The sequence below is a fragment of the Phacochoerus africanus genome, chromosome 9, assembly GCF_016906955.1.
Source record: "Phacochoerus africanus isolate WHEZ1 chromosome 9, ROS_Pafr_v1, whole genome shotgun sequence".
Taxonomy (NCBI): domain Eukaryota; kingdom Metazoa; phylum Chordata; class Mammalia; order Artiodactyla; family Suidae; genus Phacochoerus; species Phacochoerus africanus.
Genome location: NC_062552.1, coordinates 101,744,446 through 101,762,274, shown reverse-complemented (window position 1 = coordinate 101,762,274; position 17,829 = coordinate 101,744,446). Strand labels below are relative to the sequence as shown.

General features: G+C 52.2%; 1 protein-coding gene across 3 annotated transcripts in view; it reads left to right on the top strand.

The window, feature by feature from the left end:
• The window catches only part of TGFB3 (transforming growth factor beta 3), a 28,834-nt gene that overhangs the window by 4,781 nt on the left and 6,224 nt on the right, over positions 1-17,829 (top strand). The window contains exons 2-5 of one of the 3 annotated variants that reach the window (XM_047794901.1): positions 3,218-4,430; positions 12,137-12,300; positions 12,588-12,717; positions 17,608-17,715. In XM_047794901.1, coding sequence (XP_047650857.1) covers positions 3,944-4,430; positions 12,137-12,300; positions 12,588-12,717; positions 17,608-17,715 — 889 coding nt within the window. In that variant the 5' untranslated portion in view covers positions 3,218-3,943. Of the gene's footprint in view, positions 1-2,980; positions 4,431-12,136; positions 12,301-12,587; positions 12,718-17,607; positions 17,716-17,829 lie in introns of those variants that run through there. The other 2 variants (XM_047794900.1, XM_047794899.1) reach the window with 2 other exon arrangements.

Below are 17,829 nucleotides of genomic sequence, written 5' to 3'. Positions count from 1 at the left end.
CCTGGGCCGTGCGGAGACAACAATGGATCCTTAACCTGCTGTGCCACCATGAGAACTCCTGAATTTTTCCACTTCTTGTGAGCTCTATTAAACAATAATCAGTATCAAGGCTGCAAAGAACAAAGAGCTTTATTGGAGGGCTATCTTAAGAATTGTTGGGAGACAGATTCTGGTAAAGTCAAGAGTGTTCCAGGGAAAAGAAAGAGTCAGGGGCTTACAAAAGGCAAAAGTCATGAGGCTGTTCTCTGCTACTACGAGAAAGGAAATGTTTGTCCTTAAGGAATCACGAGTTACTTCCGAGTAAGGGTCTGATAAGTAGATAGGCTGTCACGAGTTATTGTAAGGTAGGGGTCTGATAAGTATCTTGAGTTTCTGGCAGATCTTCTGGATGCCTTCATTAGGACAATAAGTGGTCAAAAGGTCAGACTTTATCCAGGCTGAGACTTACATAATTCACACTCCCCCAGTGGCCTTCTAGTTCCATTGTAGAGAGCTTTCTTAGCAAGAGCGACTCTATTTCTTTCTTTCTTTCTTTGCTTTTCTTTACTTTTTTTTTTCTTTTTATTTGCATTTTAGGACTGCACCTGAAGCATATGGAATTTCCCAGGCTAGGGGTTGAATTTGAGCTGTAGCTGCCAGCCTACACCACAGCCACAGCAACACGGGACCCAGGCTGCATCTGCAAACCTACACCACAGCTCAGGGCAATGCTGGATCCCCGACCCACAGAACCAGGCCAGGATCGAACCTGCATCCTCATGGATACTAGTTGGATTCGTTTTTACTGCGCCCCAACGGGAACGCCTGAGACTCCATTTCTATCTTCTTCCCCAGCCGCACCATCACCACCTTGGGGCCACTTTCCAAGCCTTCACTCCTACTTCTTCCCTGACTTCCTGAAAGCAAGAGGTGCTCACTGTGTGCAGAAAGAGGCCCTGGAGTAGTGCCTTCCAAACCTTGCACTGAATCACCTGCAAAGTTTGCTAAAAACAGATGTGAACTCTGATTTGCTAGAAGTGGAGCCCAGGCGGGTATAACTTCAACAATTTTCCCTCCTGTTTTGCAAGTATTTATTTAAAGGCCTCCACAAGGCCTTCTCAGATTTTAAACTGCAACATCTCCCCAACCTAGGCACTTCCTCTCCTCCTTCCCTGCTTTATTCTCCAGCATGGCATGGGCCTTTTATCATTATTACATTGCTTACACATTTATTTCAATTATTGCCTTCCCATTGCCCCACCTCCACCTCGAGAATGTAAAGTCCATAGGGAATGGCTTTGTTTCATTCACTGCTGCATCGGCCGAGCCAGGAACAGGGCCTGGCATATAGTAGATACCAAAATATTTCTCAAATGAGAGCTGAATTCCAGAGGCAGTATAGCATAGAGTAGTTAAGTGCATAGATTAACTGGCCATAGATTTCCTGGGTCCACATCTCAGTGGACATCTCACATGTCACTAACTATATGACCTAAAAGTCATTCAAAACAATTTACTCTAGAAAAAAAAATTTTTTTAATTTTTTAAAGTTTTATTGAAGTACAGTTGATTTACAGTGCGATCATTTCTGCTGTAAAAAGCAAGTTACTTTAAGCTTTCTGCATCTAGGAATATTTCCCAAACCTGAAAGCCCTTGTTAAATATTACCACCACCACTCACCAGCGGTGTACGCTCGAAAATCGGTCCGTGCCTCCGTTTCCTCAGCTTAAATTGATCAGCCACTGCCCTGGGGAGGCTGAGAGCATCCCTTCAGTTAGCGGCCTAGGAACCAGGAGCAGAACAGGCCCTCGCAGGAAGGGTCAGGAAGGCTGGGGCGAGGCGGGATGGGGTGGCGGCGGGCAGCAGCACTGATTCCCAGGAAAGTGATCAATTCAGAGACATTCCTGAGTTGGCGGGGCGGGGGCAGACGTTGTGGTTTGCCCTCCCTACGTTTTTGATGGGAAAAGACCTAGAAGCTTAGGCTGAGAAAAGGAACGAAAGTGGAGAGAAAACCTCCCCTCACCCATCTGGGAAATGGGCTCGGGCCAACTGCTGACTTTGCGCTCGCTGGCGCAGCTCCCCGCGGAACCCTCGGCGGGGAGGGAGGCCAGCAACATCTGGAGGACATTTCTGCGAGAGCCGCTGCAGAAGGGGCTCCGGGAAGGGAGAGGTGCACTTGTACGCACCTCGGGCCGGGAGGGAGCCTGTTCCCCAGGGCACCTGACCTTGTTTTCTGCACCCTCCTTCGCGGCCCCATCTCCCCCAGGCCCCCAGCCTTACCCCCAAACCCTTTGGGCCTGCACGGCTCCGACCCGGGGAGCCCCCGTCACTGGCGGCCTCGCCTCGCCAGAGGGCACCCTCGATCTGCCGGAAAACGCCACCATTTTTCAATGCCCCTGGAGCGTCGCCAAGCTTCCGCGAGCCACCCGACTCCAATCTTGTCAATGAAGAATCGGGGCCAGCATCGCCGCGGAGCTGAACCCAACTCCAACCCCGCTCCCAGGCCGGGCGTCACCCCCACCGAGGGTGGGCACGGCCGTCCCTCCCACGCCCCGCGCCCCTCTCCCCCCGCCCCGTCCCTGCCCACGTCCCGCCAGGCCGGGGGGCGGCCGGGGACGCGGGGCCTGGGAGGGATCGAGAGACCGGCCGAGGAGGGGACGGACTGACAGCTGGCGAGAGGGCGAAGGAGTCGGGGGGGAGAAGGAGGGAGGGGATTCATCGGAGTAACTTTCCAGAAAAACAGTCAACGTGTAGCAGGAGTGACTCCAAGAGGGGAAAAAAAGTTCAGTTACCACGTCGATCGAGAGGGCTCGCAAAGTATTTTTCAAACGGGCTCGGCTTTTCCTGTGCCTGTTTAAAACATTAAAATCGTGCAGCAAAAGAGGCTGCGTGAACTGGTCCCTCCCCCCCAATCCCCCACCTCCTTTGCCCCCCCCCCCGCCCCCGGGCCAGAAACGTCATGGGAGGGAGGTATAAAATTTCAGCAGAGAGAAATAGAGAAAGCAGTGTGTGTGCATGTGAGTGTGTGAGAGAGAGGGAGAGGGAGAGGGAAGCTAGAGGGAGAGAAAGGGAGGGAACCAGAAAGCCAAGTCCAAGGGAATGAGCAAGAGAGGAGGCGAGAGATAGGGGAAGAAGCATGAGAAAGAAGGAGTAACAGCTTTCCGGAGGAGGCATGCAGTGAACCAACCGGCTTCTGTTTTATTCTTCTTTTCCTTTTTATTTTTATTTTTTAAGAAGCAGGGACCAGAAGCAATGGCCGAGGGAGAAGACAAGCCGAGGTGCTGGTGACCTGGGCGTCCAAGTGGATTATTGGGGCTACTCTCCAGGGGCTGTCCCCTTGCATTCCAATTGCACATAAGCCCGCATCCCAGCCAATGAAGATGAGAGGCAGCATGAACAAAGTCATTTAGAAAGCCCCCGAGGAAGTGTAAACAAAAGAGAAAGCATGAATGGTGTGCCCGAGAGACAAGTGTGTCCTGCGCTGCCCCCACCTTTAGCTGGGCCAGCAGCAGCCTAGCCCTGCCTCTCCCCACCTACTCACTGGGATCCGACTTTTTTAAAAAAAATTTTTTTTTCTTTGCTTTTCCATCCTCTTTTCTTATTCTCCTTCAGGGCAACGCAAAGATTTTGATTTTTGGGACCCAGCCATGGTCCTTCTGCTCCCTCTTTAAAATACCCACTTTCTCCCCATCGCCAAGCGGCGTTTGGCAATATCAGATATCCGCTCTATTTATTTTTACCTAAGGAAAAACTCCAGCTCCCTTCCCACTCCCAGCTGCCTTGCCACCCCTCCCAGCCCTCTGCTTGCCCTCCACCTGGCCTGCTGGGAGTCAGAGCCCAGCAGAACCTGTTTAGACACATGGAGAAGAAACCCAGAGCTTCAAGGCACACAGTCGGCTTCTTCGTGCTCAGGGTTGCCAGCGCTTCCTGGAAGTCCTGAAGCTCTCGCAGTGCAGTGAGTTCATGCACCTTCTTGCCAAGCCTCAGTCTTCGGGATCTAGGGAGGCCGCCTGGTTTTCCTCCCTCCTTCTGCACGTCGGCTGGGGTCTCCTCCTCACCAGGCCTCGCAGCCCCCGGGCCTCTCTCCCCGGCTCACGCATGAAGATGCACTTGCAAAGGGCTCTGGTGGTCCTGGCCCTGCTGAACTTTGCCACGGTCAGCCTCTCCATGTCCACTTGCACCACCTTGGACTTCGACCACATCAAGAGGAAGAGGGTGGAAGCCATTAGGGGACAGATCTTGAGCAAACTCAGGCTCACCAGTCCCCCCGATCCATCGATGTTGGCCAACATCCCCACCCAGGTCCTGGACCTTTACAACAGCACCCGGGAGCTGCTGGAGGAGGTGCACGGGGAGAGGGGAGACGACTGCACTCAGGAAAACACCGAGTCGGAGTACTATGCCAAGGAAATCTATAAATTCGACATGATCCAGGGGCTGGAGGAGCACAGTGAGTCCAAATTCCCGCTGGGGTGTCCGCTCTGGAGGGTCTGACCGGGAGTAGGGCGCTCCACAGAGGGGGGCCTGGCGGTGGCCACACAGCGGGGTGCCCGGGGTTCGAGGCCCCAGGGCTCCGGAGGTACGATGCGCAGCCAGAGGGCTGGGGAGGTGGGTGGGAAGAGGCAGAGGGACCTTCCTGGTAAGAGCTGGGTGCTGCTGGGAGGCCAGGAGCCCTGCAGTTGAGCGGCCTGCTAAACTCACATCCCATCATTGACCGATTTTAATTCGGAGGGATGTGGTGCTGTCCCGTTAACACATGCGCTGTGGCATATGGGTCAGATAGGTATCTGTGAGCCTGTGGATGCCGCAGAGGGACCGGGCTGCTCTCTCCTAAGAGAGCCCTTGCAGTTCCATGAGGCTGGGGACCTCGGTCTGCCCCCTGCTTTTCACACCTCATTGTGACACGTCTCACGCTCGGTTTGTCCACAGCTGGGGACAAAGAGTATACTTGCCCCAAATTAATGCCTGTCCAGTTTTTTGAAGCCCAGGCAAGAGACAGCTTCTAGCTGTCTAGGCCTTTCAGTCCATGCGACACATGTGACCCACGTGAGCTGTGTGGGGGAAGGGGATGCACCTCTGTTCACGTGTACATGTGCTTTCAAGCGATGTGGAGCTCTGGCTTTGCACAGAAGACTGATTCATGTGTGCAATATGGGCGTCTTCCAGGCCTGTGGACATGGGGAAAGCAGGGATGTGGCTCTGGATGTGTAGACGACGCTGGCAGCCCTTTTGTGTCTGCGTGTCAGGGAAGAGTGGGTGGGAAGTGTGGCTGTGGGTGCAGAGGGGACGTGTGTCTGGGAGTGTGTCTTCCCAGGAGGCTCCCGTCTGTGCTGCAAAGCTGGGCGGCTTCTGGGTGAGATGTCTGTGTGTGTTTGTACACGTGTGGAAGTCATGTGTGTTTACTGAACGGGGATTTAAAAAACCTCAATACAAGAAAGAGAGATTTGGCAGATGCTGAGAAACTGACAGCCCAGGAAGGAGGAATGTGAGCCACTCACGGGCCAGGGACTCTGGGAACAGCTCTGTTTGCTTTTCCTACCAGCAGGTGTCCTTGATGCCCAGGCTACCTCAGCCTTGGCTCACCTGGGAGGTGGGCAGTGCCTGGAATAGGGGTGGGAGGGTGGGACGGAGCGGGCAAGGTGCGTGTGGTCGGCAGGGGAAGTGCAGGGTCAAAAGGAACCTGCCTGGAGAGGAGGAGGAGTGGGCAGCCGGGGGGGTGGGGGGGGGGGGTGGGGGGGGTGGACCAGCCCTGGCAGAAGGTGCCAGAGGCCTCACTGGGAGCGCCGGGCCCAGGAGCGTAGTTAGCAGCAAGGGGCTCCTGATCCGATTTCCTATGGCTGCCTTCGGATGTAGCTCCTGTGTGGGGTGGAGGCCGGAGAATGAGGCACAGCTCGTGTGCTCCCTTCCCGGGTCCTCTAGGCGGGGCTGACTGGGGGTCTGACGGGGTTGGGGGTGGGGGTGGCTTATGTTTAGCAGTTGAATAGCTGAACCCGCTAACCCTTGGGAACACAAAAGCGGGAGATAGTGGCCTAAGGTTGGAGGAGGGTTGAAAGCTGACGCCTTCGGGAGAGGTATAAGGAGGGTCCAGGGCCAGAGGGAAGGACCTTAATGATCCGGGTCAGGAGGCGGAGTCCTGGGGAGGAGGGGTTCTGAGTCACCAGGGCCCACACAGCCTGGCATCTCAAGCTGAGACAGATGCAAGGGCACACAGGTGCCAGTGGACGTTTGTATAAAGACTCAGAGTACAGTTAGAGGACAGCCTTGCGGAAACCAGGGAAGGGCTGCACCGATGCTGGGCAGCACCATGGCTGCAGCACCAGGACCTTCCTTGAAACTGTAGTAGGTGGGGGCAGCCCAGAGCCGCCATCGGGCCAGAAGGAAACTTGGCACAGTGGGCAGGATGCTACTGGGATGTCATGGCGGGTCCAAGGCCCCAAGGACCACGGGCGATGCCAATGAGGCTTGCAGGTGCAAACAGGAAGCAGGCCCAGACGCTGCAGCTGCTGGAGGTGACACAGAGTCTGAGCAGACGCAGGCCGGGCCCGCCCTGCAGCTGGCCAGGTGCTGAGCCAGCCCCAGAGAGGCGGACGCACAAGGCGCAGTAATTATAAAGAAGGCCTGGTGCAAACGTCCCACAGATGCTGAGCGGGAGCAGACAGCCATCATCCAAGGCCTGGGCGCGGGGGCCTGTCTGGAACACACGAGGGCGGGCTGGGGTCTGTGGTGGGGCATGGGCAGGGTCTGAGTGCCAGAGCTGCCGCTGCCGCCCAGGTGATGAGGTCACATTCTCTTCTTCATCTCATCATTCCCAGCCCCCTCTGGTGCCCAGTAGACAGGCTCTCACAAGGAAGTGACAGCAAGGGCCAGGGCAAGGAGACAGGGTTCCTGGACAGCCCAGTGCTAGAAGGAATAACTTCTGGTGGCACAGGAGAAAGAGCACCCAGGTGAGAGCAAAGAGGACGAGACCCATTCTCTGGCTCTGTCCTGTCCAGACAGGTAACCTCATCTCCCCATTTTACAGATGAGGAGCCTGCAGCGTGCATCAGTTAAATAATTTGCCCCAAAGAACCGGGACTGTAACCTAGACATTCTGTCTACAGCATGCATGCTGTTAAGGTGAGATGTGGGACTTCTCCTGTGGCTCACGGCCTAACTACTCAGCATTGTCTTTGCAACCGCCCTGCTTCGATCCCTGGCCCAGGAACATCCATATGCTGCCGTGCAGCCACATGTTTTTTTAAAAAAGATGCAGATGTATGAAATACACATTTTAAATCCCACCTTTAATCTTTAGGCTCCAAGAGCACTTTGGTTTACAATGGGAATGACTCCACAGGTTGGGCCAAGCAGGTGGGCCTAGGAGCTGCTATCTTGGTAACCTGGTGGCAGATTGCATAGGGATCCCTGGGGGTGTTCTTTCTTTGCTCTTTCTATTTTTATGTAGCCAGGAGATTGTGGCATTTTATGCCACAAAAATGTTCTCCTAAATTCGACGGAAGGGTTTTCTGGGTTTTCTTCATCTGCTGAAGAATTTCAAGCAGGTTAAGCAACTACACCATGTGGAATTGAGCAAGTCCTCTCTCTGTCCCTCAGTTTCCTTATCTGTAAAGTTAGAGATAATCCCTAAACTCATTTTCAGCCTAAACAATTCTATGTATATCTCTGGGGCGATTCAACAGGTCTCTGCTGGGGAGTGAAGGCAAACCTCATATTTACCTTACTCTCCCGTGTAAGTCTCCAGGATTTTGCTCTGGGAAGTTGGTAGAGGCTTTCTCCGACCCACGTGGTGGGGCAGGACACAGCTATTTCAGTTCTTTTGTCGTCCTTGTTATCACCATATCACTAGTGTAGGTGTTGTTTTAACTTGTGGCTTGTAATTATCCATGTCTGGTGGCAGACTCTTGTTTTCATCCAAGGTTTGGTGCTGAGATAATGAGCAAAACCAGAGTTCATGAGCAAAGAGAAAACTTGATATTTTAGCATACCTCTTGTTCATTCTGAAAATTAAAGAGGTTTCATATTGAAAGAACTCACCTGTTCTAAGTGCTAATGCCCTCTGCGAACTAGGCCAGGGCTAGGGATATGTGAAAAATGTGGATTCCCAGGCCCCAGCCCACCCTTACAAAATCAGAATCTCTGGGAGGTATTGTCCTGGGAAATCTGAATTTTTAACAAGCTCCCTATTGATTTTTAAGTTCACTTAAGATGCTTAAGACTCAGTGAAGAGAGCAAAACTTGAACTTAGAGGGCTCACAACACAAGTGCCCACAAAGGCCAGGTGGCTGATGCAAATGATCTAGAGAAAAATCTGCAACACAGGGACTGTGACAAACTGCATAGGACACTTGGCCTTGGGGTCCTGGAATAAGGTGTGTAGGGGAGTCGGCAAGGGTGGGGTGGGGGAACTGGAACCAGGCAGGTCCCATTAGAAGAGGCCATCCATTGCTCAGCTCCTGCCAATTTTTGTGTTTGGGAATGTGGGTTCAGCTTGACTAGATTTCAACTGCTTCCCAGAAGGGCAGAAAATCTGAATCTTTCTGTGAAAACTTCCAACTTTAAACCTAGGCTCAAAATGTGGGCTTCTGATTCAAAATTTTACAAAACGATGCATTGGCCAAACAATATTTTAGTGGGCTAACATTTAAAGGTTAACCCATTTAAAGAGTAAATCCTTAAACCTGTGGTTTATCAAACTTCCACAACATCTGGATGCCATGGTGCCCTTTGCAGAGCACTGTAAACTGTGGTTCTCAAGGCTGGCTCCATATTAGAATCATCTGGAGAGCTTAAAAAAAAAAAAAAAAAAAAGGCCCTGGACCCACCCATACTCCAGTGATGTAGTGGGAATTTCTGGGGAGCAGGTCCAGGCATCATCTGTTTTTAAGCTCGCCAGGTGACTCTAAGGAGGAGCTATGATAAAGGGGGGATCACTACTGCACTGTTATAGCTTGTCCCATCCTTGGAACCAGCAGTCATTTTACCAGCAGAAATAATGGTACATAAGCAAAGGTACATCAAGGAGCTCAGGTGTCTGAAAGCATTAAAAAAAAAGCACAGTCTAAACATGGTCCGCTGTTTCTAGGTTTTTCCATGAATACTCTGCAAGAATACTCTTTGCTTATTTTTCTCTCCCTATAGCAAAAATGAGAAAGTGTATATCCTTTGTGTGCAATGGAAAAAGTTGGTCATAATTTAATTTGTAATAGTGGACCCCCCCCCAGGCCAGCTCTCAATCATACTAGTGTTCTGTAGAAGCAGGGCTTAACCTCGCACGCAACTGACTGGGCAGGGGCTTTTGTCTGTGGCGTAAGGTGGTACTCTGGGCCCATTTCATGCAATCCTGCTGCATTTTGTTGGCGAAACCATCCCTCTCCTAGCTGATCTCTGAGGTCCACTCCAACTTCCAGGCTCTGCTTCAGTAAATGAGGTCAGGAGACCCCGGCTCAAATCCCGTCTCTGCCACCTACTAGCTGAGTGATCTCAGAGATGGGATTTAACTTTTCTGATGCTCCTTATTCTCATCTGTAAAGCACTAAATTTTACTTCTCCTCATTCTCAAGGGTCGTTAGAGGGTCAGATGGGTTAATAGAAGCTCTATGAAATGTAAACTAGTGTTATTACCTTTTGTTGGGTTACACTCTGGCACGGGCCACACGTGGTGATGATGATGATGATTTTGCTTTTTTAGGGCCGCACCCACAGCATATGGAGGGTCACAGGCTAAGGGTCTAATCAGAGATACCGCTGCCGGCCTATGCTACAGCCACGGCAGCGCCAGATCTGAGCCGTGTCTGCGACCTACACCACAGCTCACGGCAACACCGGATCCTTAACCCACTGAGCGAGGCCAGGGATCGAACCCGAAACCTCATGGTTCCTAGTCGGATTTGTTTCCGCTGCGCCATGACGGGAACGCCTCATTCCATAGATTATTTAAAGCATTGCTCGTGTTCAGTGGATTTAATTGTCAAGATTATATTTACATTTTGTTTTCTCTTCTGTGCAGTTCTTTTAAAATCACTAAGGATTGTGTCTGAGCTTTGCTTGCTAGTGTCAGTTTGCTTGTGTCAGCTGATCCATGTGTGAATTCTTGGCCAAGACCCCTCTGGGCATGAATTTCTTCCTCTGAAGCGGGTTGCACTAGAGGCCCCCTAACTTCCCTTCTGAGTCTTCTAGAAGTCTTAGGTCCCAGGGGTAAAACATGACCCTTCCCACCTCCTCAAAATCTCCTTGAAATTCCCACCAAGAGGAGTCTATCTTGGGGAGGCGCTGTCTGATTGATGGGCTGGAAGAAACAAAGGGGGGTGGGGACAAGGGTGTCCTGAAGAGCCTCCAGGCTAGTTTCCCCTACCCGCAGGCTCTCCACGTGGATGCAGGCCATCTTCTGTTTCCTTTTGCCTTTGCATAGCAAGCAAGACCCACGCTATGCCAACGTATCTTTTAATTCCTCTTTCAATAGTTTCTGGAGGTGCTGTCCTCACTGAAGCCATATGGGTGACAGCTCCTCCGAGAACGGAGTCTATCAGTACTGGAGAAGGTTTCCCGTCCCGGAGCCTCCCCACGTCCAGAGGGTTACAAAACGTGCAAACTCAAAAATGAAACTGCCGTCACGAGTCCTCCTTCTGATTCTATCTGAAATGGTTTAGGAAATAGTTGGCGGTATTCATTCTTTCAAAGCCAGTTATTAATCAGGGCTTCATTAACTGGCATTCACACATTTGTTTTCCCAACATCTGTTCCATGACTTTTCTAAGAACCAGTGGCAGACCCACCAGATGGCAATTTCCAGAAACACTGGCTCATCCTTTCCTAAAGATCAGTAGTGCATTTGCTTGGGTCCAGGCCTCTGATCCTCCCGCCTTGTCCATGACTTCCTAACCCTCCCTGTGGTGATTATGGGCTTGTTCCAGCCATGTTCATTATGCGTGGAATCTGGGTCTCTGAGCTTGAATTTCAAGTTCTGGCTATTGTTACCATTTCTGTAGAAAGTTTTTCTCCGGGTGTTAATGCTGCCCAGACCTTGAGGTTGCGAAGAAAAGACAGGATCTCTCTCCTTTATCTGGCTCTGAGCAGGTGGGGGAAGAGCACGTGCTACCTTCTGTCTTGTGGATGGAGGTGAAGAGGCCATTGGGGTGACAGAGGCGGGCATAGCATGTGCTGTCAAGGAAAGAGGAGCCAAGGGTAAGGGCCCTGCTGGGTTTAAAGAAACATCTGGGGGTCTGCCAGGTTCCAGATGTGGGCTCTTTGTCACATCGATGCTGTCTCATGAGATCTAAAGCACTGTGTCACTTTCCATGGCTGCCTACTGTTAAGGAGATAAAATCTAACCCCTCAGTCTGTGTCTCTGCCTCTCGCAGTGGGCCCGATCTGTCTTGACCTTGTCTCCTGGGCTCCAGCCTGGTTGTTTTAGGTCCCTCCCCTCTTACTCGCTTGTATTCCCTATCCTTCCTGCCTTTGCTTCCAGCAGTCTTTCCATGTAAGACTGCATCCTTAGAGCCGTTCCTTCTACAGACCCACAGCAAATAAGCACCACTTCCATGAGGTGCTCTCGGCTGTCTCCCTCCTCTGGCTTCTTTGCAGCAATGCCTGGGTTTCTCTAAAGGCCTTGAGCACTTTCTCTCTGGTCCTGCTGTTTGGTCCACGTACGAACAGCCTCCCTTGGATATTAGTCTCCTTGAAGGCAGGGGCCCTGTCTGTCCATTTTTGCTCCCCACACATGGTTTTGGCTCAATGCACATCCCATAAATGAATGAATGCCTGAGGGAACAAACATGTGAATGAATCCGCTGGCGATGCCATGATTAAACTACTAGGGAGGAATTGCTGATATCTTTGGAGAATCTGTATTTTCCAAAAGAGTAGGAAAGCAGGTTGGAGAGCCCGCTAGAACGCAGATGGAGTGGCCGGGGAGGAGGGGCCAGTTGTTAGCACCAAGTCCGGGGGGGGCTCCAGGGTCTCTCTGGTTCTGGGTCAGACCTGTGTGTGATTCCAGGGCCACCCAGGATCTTCCTCCCATTTACACCTTTACTCCTGAGCCTCAAGACTCTAGTGAGGTCACAGGTGGGACCCTAGCCCCTTGGTGAGTGTCCGCTGGCAGCATGCTGTCCCCATAGGTCTCGCTCATGCCATGCCTCTCCCTGCTGCTGTGTCCCCTAGATGATCTGGCCGTTTGCCCCAAAGGAATCACCTCCAAGATTTTCCGCTTCAACGTGTCGTCAGTGGAGAAAAACGAAACCAACCTGTTCCGGGCAGAATTCCGGGTCTTGCGGATGCCCAACCCCAGCTCCAAGCGCAGCGAGCAGAGGATTGAGCTCTTCCAGGTGAGCCCCCTCCCAGGACAGACCCCACTTGGGTGGGAAAGCTGCTTCCTTTGCCAGACTGGGCTCTGCTCAGAGTTCAGCAGACCTGGGTGTGAATCCTGCCTCCTCTGAGCCTTCGTTTCTGTATCTGTCTTCGTCATCAAGAGGATTAGACTTAACTGAGGAGTTCGAAGGAGCATTTAGCAAGTCCTCATTTGCTCCTGCTGACCTCGCTGTCCTGCCCCGAGACACATGGTGGGTGGGACCCTGTCCCCGCCTCCGGACTTACTCCTTCCTCTGCCCTGTAGATCCTCCAGCCCGATGAGCACATAGCCAAGCAGCGCTACATCGACGGCAAGAACCTGCCCACGCGGGGTGCCGCCGAGTGGCTGTCCTTCGACGTCACAGACACTGTGCGTGAATGGCTCTTGAGAAGAGGTAGGTTGACTCTTAGGCTGAGCATTTTGGAAGCAACCTCAGGTACCTGGGTCCTTCATGACACAGAAGGAAGAGGCCAGAACTAGGGGAGACAGAGATCTGGGTTCAAAGCTTAGCTTCGCCATTGACTGGCTGTGTGTCCTTTGTTCACTCAGCTGATATTGACTAAATGCTCGCTCTGAGCCAGGCCCTGGGGATTCAACAGTGGACCAGACAAGTGAGGTCCCAGACTGCATTGGGCTTTTGGTCTGGGGGAGAGACACACAGTAAACAAGTGACTGTACAGATGAATATAGGACTTTCTGATGGTGACAAACAGGAGGGTGAAGTGACAATGACTAGCTGGAGTCCAACACAGATGCTCAGGGAGAGTCTCTATGAAGACGAAGTTTGTGCGCTGAGATCTGAGTGAGGAGAAGGAGCCAGTCTGTGAAGGTCAGGACAAAAGATGCAGCAAGCAATAAAAATCCCAGCTTAATTTGTTCGAGCGGCTGCAGGCTGATGGGTGTGGCTGGAGCACAGGGAGCTGGGGGGTCAGAGAGGTAGCTGGAGCCAAATGATGTAGGACCTGTAAGGCCACAGTCAGGGGTTAGGACCTCTTCCAGGGGGGATGAGACATCCTGGGAGGGTTATAAGAGGGGCTGGGGATGTGGGGTGTGGTGATTCGGTTGGCATGAGGTCAAGGGAAGCAGTTAGGGGCCATTGACGCAGCCTGGGTGAGAGCAACATGGGCTTCCGCCAGGGGAGTAGCCGTAGGTATGGAGAGGGTCTGGATTTGTTCTGCATTTTGGAGGCACTGGCTGACTGATTAGGTGTGGGGTGAGAGGTCACAAGAAGAGTCTAGGTGACTCTGAAGATTTTGGTCTGAACACCAAGCTGGTAACACCCGCTGAACTTGCAAGGCCTGGGAGAAGCGCAGGTTTGCAGAGAGCTTCTATTTCAGCCGGTGAAGTTTGAAAGGTCTGGGAGTTATCCAAGCAGAGCTGCCCAATAGGCCTATCAGACTTAACAGATGTCTCACGCACTCGCTCTGCTTCCTCACTTGGAAAATAAGGTTCCTTCCCAGCCTGCCCGATGCTTGGTGCAGCGAGAATACCTACGTGGTCCTTTCTGTTCCTTGCATCCCTCTTGAGAGGAATTTCCTACTCTCATGGGCTGCTGTAGACGCACACTCCATCCGCGAACTGACATCCACAGTCCCGGGCAGGCAGGCAGGCCCTTCCCCGTCCTCAGTGTTTTAGGAAATTAGAGGTTAAAGCTCTAAGGCAGAGATCACAGATTAGTGGTCTCCACATTGTTTCAAATTTGGTGGTCAACAGGTTTTGTTTTTGTTTTAAGGCCAGATTTCTCATAAAACTTGGACTTCTGGCTTTTCTTGAAAAAAAAAAAAAAATCATCGGATCTGGTAACCAGCCATCAGCGATGAGCAGGGCCATCACTGTGTGAGGTGGCACATGCGTTCTTCAAGTCACCACAGGCCCCGCCACTCCCCAGTGGTCCCCGAGAGAGGCCAGCAGCCTGAATCCAGCACGATACACTGGCCCACTTTGCTCTCTTACATAACCTGCTAGGCTCTGTAGGCATCCGAGGCTGCAAGCCCCCCTGTGAGGGGCATTAAGTTGGTAGCCAAGCTGGCAGGTAGGGGGCTGGAAGTCCTGCCTCAGCCCCAAGGGTACTGGGAATTCCAGCCTATCTCCCTACTAAGCACGAAGGCAGAAACCTCAGAGAGCCCACGCGCATCAGCCGACGGCGGCGCGATGGGAATTCTGACTCAGACGGCACTCTGCCTAGAGCCCGACGTGGCTGCAGAAAGGAGAGGCTGGGGAAATTACTCTCTTAGCTTCCCTGTCTGATTTTGATCAGCTCCACCTGGATTTCTTTGAAGCCCTGGGCACTTGAAGGAGTTCTTATTTTCACAGCTGCAGAACTCAATGAGAAGTTTGCATCGAGAATGATTTCCATCCTCCTTGAGACATCAAAAAGATAATTTCGTAATAAAACCTATGGGTTCCCCACCCACCATCCCCATTGCTGCCAATTCTGAGGTTAGTTCTTCACTGGAGCCTTCAGCTCCCACTCGGGCAGATGCTGCCCACCCCTCGCACAGGGGAATCGCACACAGACTTGACTTCCTGACCTTCTTGAGGGCTCCTGCCCCCGCAGACAGGGCAGCAAGTGGGCTCCAAATGTGAGGACACTGACTCACACCTGTGGTCTTGCATTAGTTCAACAAACATCCAAGAACCTACTGTGCACCGTTCCCAAGCTGCCTTCTGGGTCCAGAGCTGCCCGGAATCCTCTCCAGGGTTGGGAGTTCAGGTGCCCACAGGGTCTGTGGCTTCTCTCTGTGCAGGGCCAGGCCTCCTCCCCTAGCAGGCTGGGCGGTGGCTCAGGACAGGGGGCACACTGGGAAAACACGACCATTTTCTATCTCTGTGAATGGTGGGCATCTTCCTTGGTGGTCTCTGCTAGGCCCCCTTTGTCCCTAACAGTTAGGGGTGTGGCTCTGATATGAGGCTGCTTGTGTTTGAGTCTTGGTTCTACCACTTATTGGTTGGATACTGGGCACAGGGCATTCAGTTTCCTAAGCCTCAGTGTCCTCATCTGTATAATGGTGGGGTGGGGGTGGGGCAATAATAGTTCCTGCTCTGTAGGATTAGCATGGAGATTATATCAATGAGTCAGTGCACATAGAGTCTTAGAGCGGTAGCAACACTCAACAAATGCTGGGGATGAAGTCGTCATTCTCCGAGCCCTCCACCTAGACAGAGCCTGTTAGCCAAGCAGGCCACCATCTCACACTCACCCCTGCACCTACCCCGAACTCCCTCCAACACATGTGTCTGTGGCTTTTTTTTTTTTCAGGGCCATACCTGCAACATATGGAACTTCCCAGGCTGGGGCTGAATCTGAGCTGTAGCTGCTGGCCTACACCATAGCCATAGCAATGTAGGATCCGAGCCGCATCTGCAACCTGCACCATAGCTTGCAGCAATGTTGGATTCTGAACCCACTGAGCACCGCCAGGGATCACATCCTCATGAATACTAGTTGGGTTCTTAACCCCTGAGCTACAATGTGTCAGTATCTTGACTTTTTAACTCACAGGCATGGAACATGTATACTCCAGGTCTCTCCCAGCCTACGTAAACCCTTCAGGAACAGGGCTACCCTTCCCACAGTAACAGAAAGTGTGCTGTGTTTTATGCACCTATTTCAGCTGCCAGGAAGGTGACACTCCTTAGGGCCCTCTCTCTGTTCATGTCTTGTTCTCCATCTGGGGCTCAGCTTCCTTGTTATATTGGCCCCTCCCCTCCCCACTACAGCTAACCTTCGGGAACAGACCTCTTCATGCTCAGCAGGTGTCAGTGTATCCCAGAAGCTGCCCTGACTTGGTACAGAGTTTATGGAAGAAGGGACTGAGCTGGTTTTTAACAGTAGAACTGGGACATCCAGGCCTGCCTAACAGTGACTGGTATCTCTGGGCTTGGGCCATTCTGGCCACCAGAAGGATACACAACTGGCCGGGACTCTTCAGGGTTTTTCCCTGATGACACCATTTTTCAGGAAAAGCCCAGGCTAGCCCCAAGGATGGATGCTCACACAGAACTAGGGTGACCTCAGAGAACAATGAATCACCTAGCTCCTGGAAATGCTAACCCTGAACTCAATACCTGACCACAGCTGGCTGCTGCCCTGCATCAATAGGGCTCCCTTGATTGAATCTTACCCACCAGAATTGACATGATAGCAGATTTTGCCTGGTTTCTTTGCACAACACTACCGGGTTCAGTTCAATTTTTCATTTCTTTTCTTCCCTTTCTCTTTCCACTTCATTCCCCCCCTTTTATTAATTTACTTGTTTTTCCCAATTTTAGTTCCCCAAATACCTGGTCCCACAACCAACAGGAGCAAGGGGCAGAACTCGCCTTTTTGGCTGCAGAATGTCAGTCACCAAACGCTGGCCCCTCCAAGCTTCCTCACACTTGTCCTTCCTGAGCTCACGCCACCTGGACCCTTGGCCGTGGCTCTCCGCCACCTCCTCCCACCTGCTCTCATTTCGCAACTGTCTTCTTGAGCTGGTGGTTTTCCCTCCGCGAGCCATCCACACCCATCTTTCCAGCTCCCCTGTTAAGGTGAAGAAGGATTCCTAAAGAAGAAACTCCAAAGGAACCTCATCACATCCCTGTTCCGTACGGAAAATGCAGCCAGTTGTAACTGCAATTTGCCTTTCCCTCCTCTGGAACCTTCCACTCCCTCTGCCTGCAGTCACAGCCCTGGTGGCTGGCGTCTCACCTTGACCGATGCTGCTGCCTGCCTGCAGGAGAACTTGCTCCAGCCTTGCTTCCTGACTTTGAATCCTAGAGCTCAGACTGTGCCTCCTTCCTTCCAGCGTGTGACCCTCTGAGTTCGTGACCTTTTGAATCAAGGCCTCTCTGCTCCGAAGTTCTTCCGTCTCCCCTTTCCCCTGGTCTCTCTCTGTCCCTCAGCCTCTCCCCTGCATCGTTTCTCACCGGCTTGCCTCAAACATCTCCTTGCCCAACCAACACAAAGCGGGTGTGACTGTTTATTTCCTTCTTTCCCGTCCCCTCATTCTTTTGTTCCCTCGTGGGTTGGTGACAATATTTTCCTAATACCATCCTTCGAAAAGAGATGATGAAAATTCTCCTTCACAACGGCGGCTGGTTTACGCCTCCATCTGGTTGTTGGTGAGGGAACAGGAGTATGTGGAATGTGGCAGCAGGCGTGTGAAGTGCTGCCACAGCCTTGACGCACTTTGTCTCCCGTGACCCTCAGTCAAGGCCCTGGCCCTCCCGGGTGTGGCCGGTGGGTACACTTCCGCCTCACACAAAGCTGCGTTTCTCACTGACTCTGTGTCTTATTTTGCAGAATCCAACTTGGGTCTGGAAATCAGCATTCATTGTCCATGTCACACCTTTCAGCCCAACGGGGATATCCTGGAAAACATTCAAGAGGTGATGGAAATCAAATTCAAAGGTAACAGAAAAGATGTGTACAGAAGGGTTGGGGGGGCTAGTTGATGAGCCAGGATAGACCCCCTGGCAGACCCCAAGGAAAGGAACCGAGCTCCCTCACAGAGCTGGCCAACTA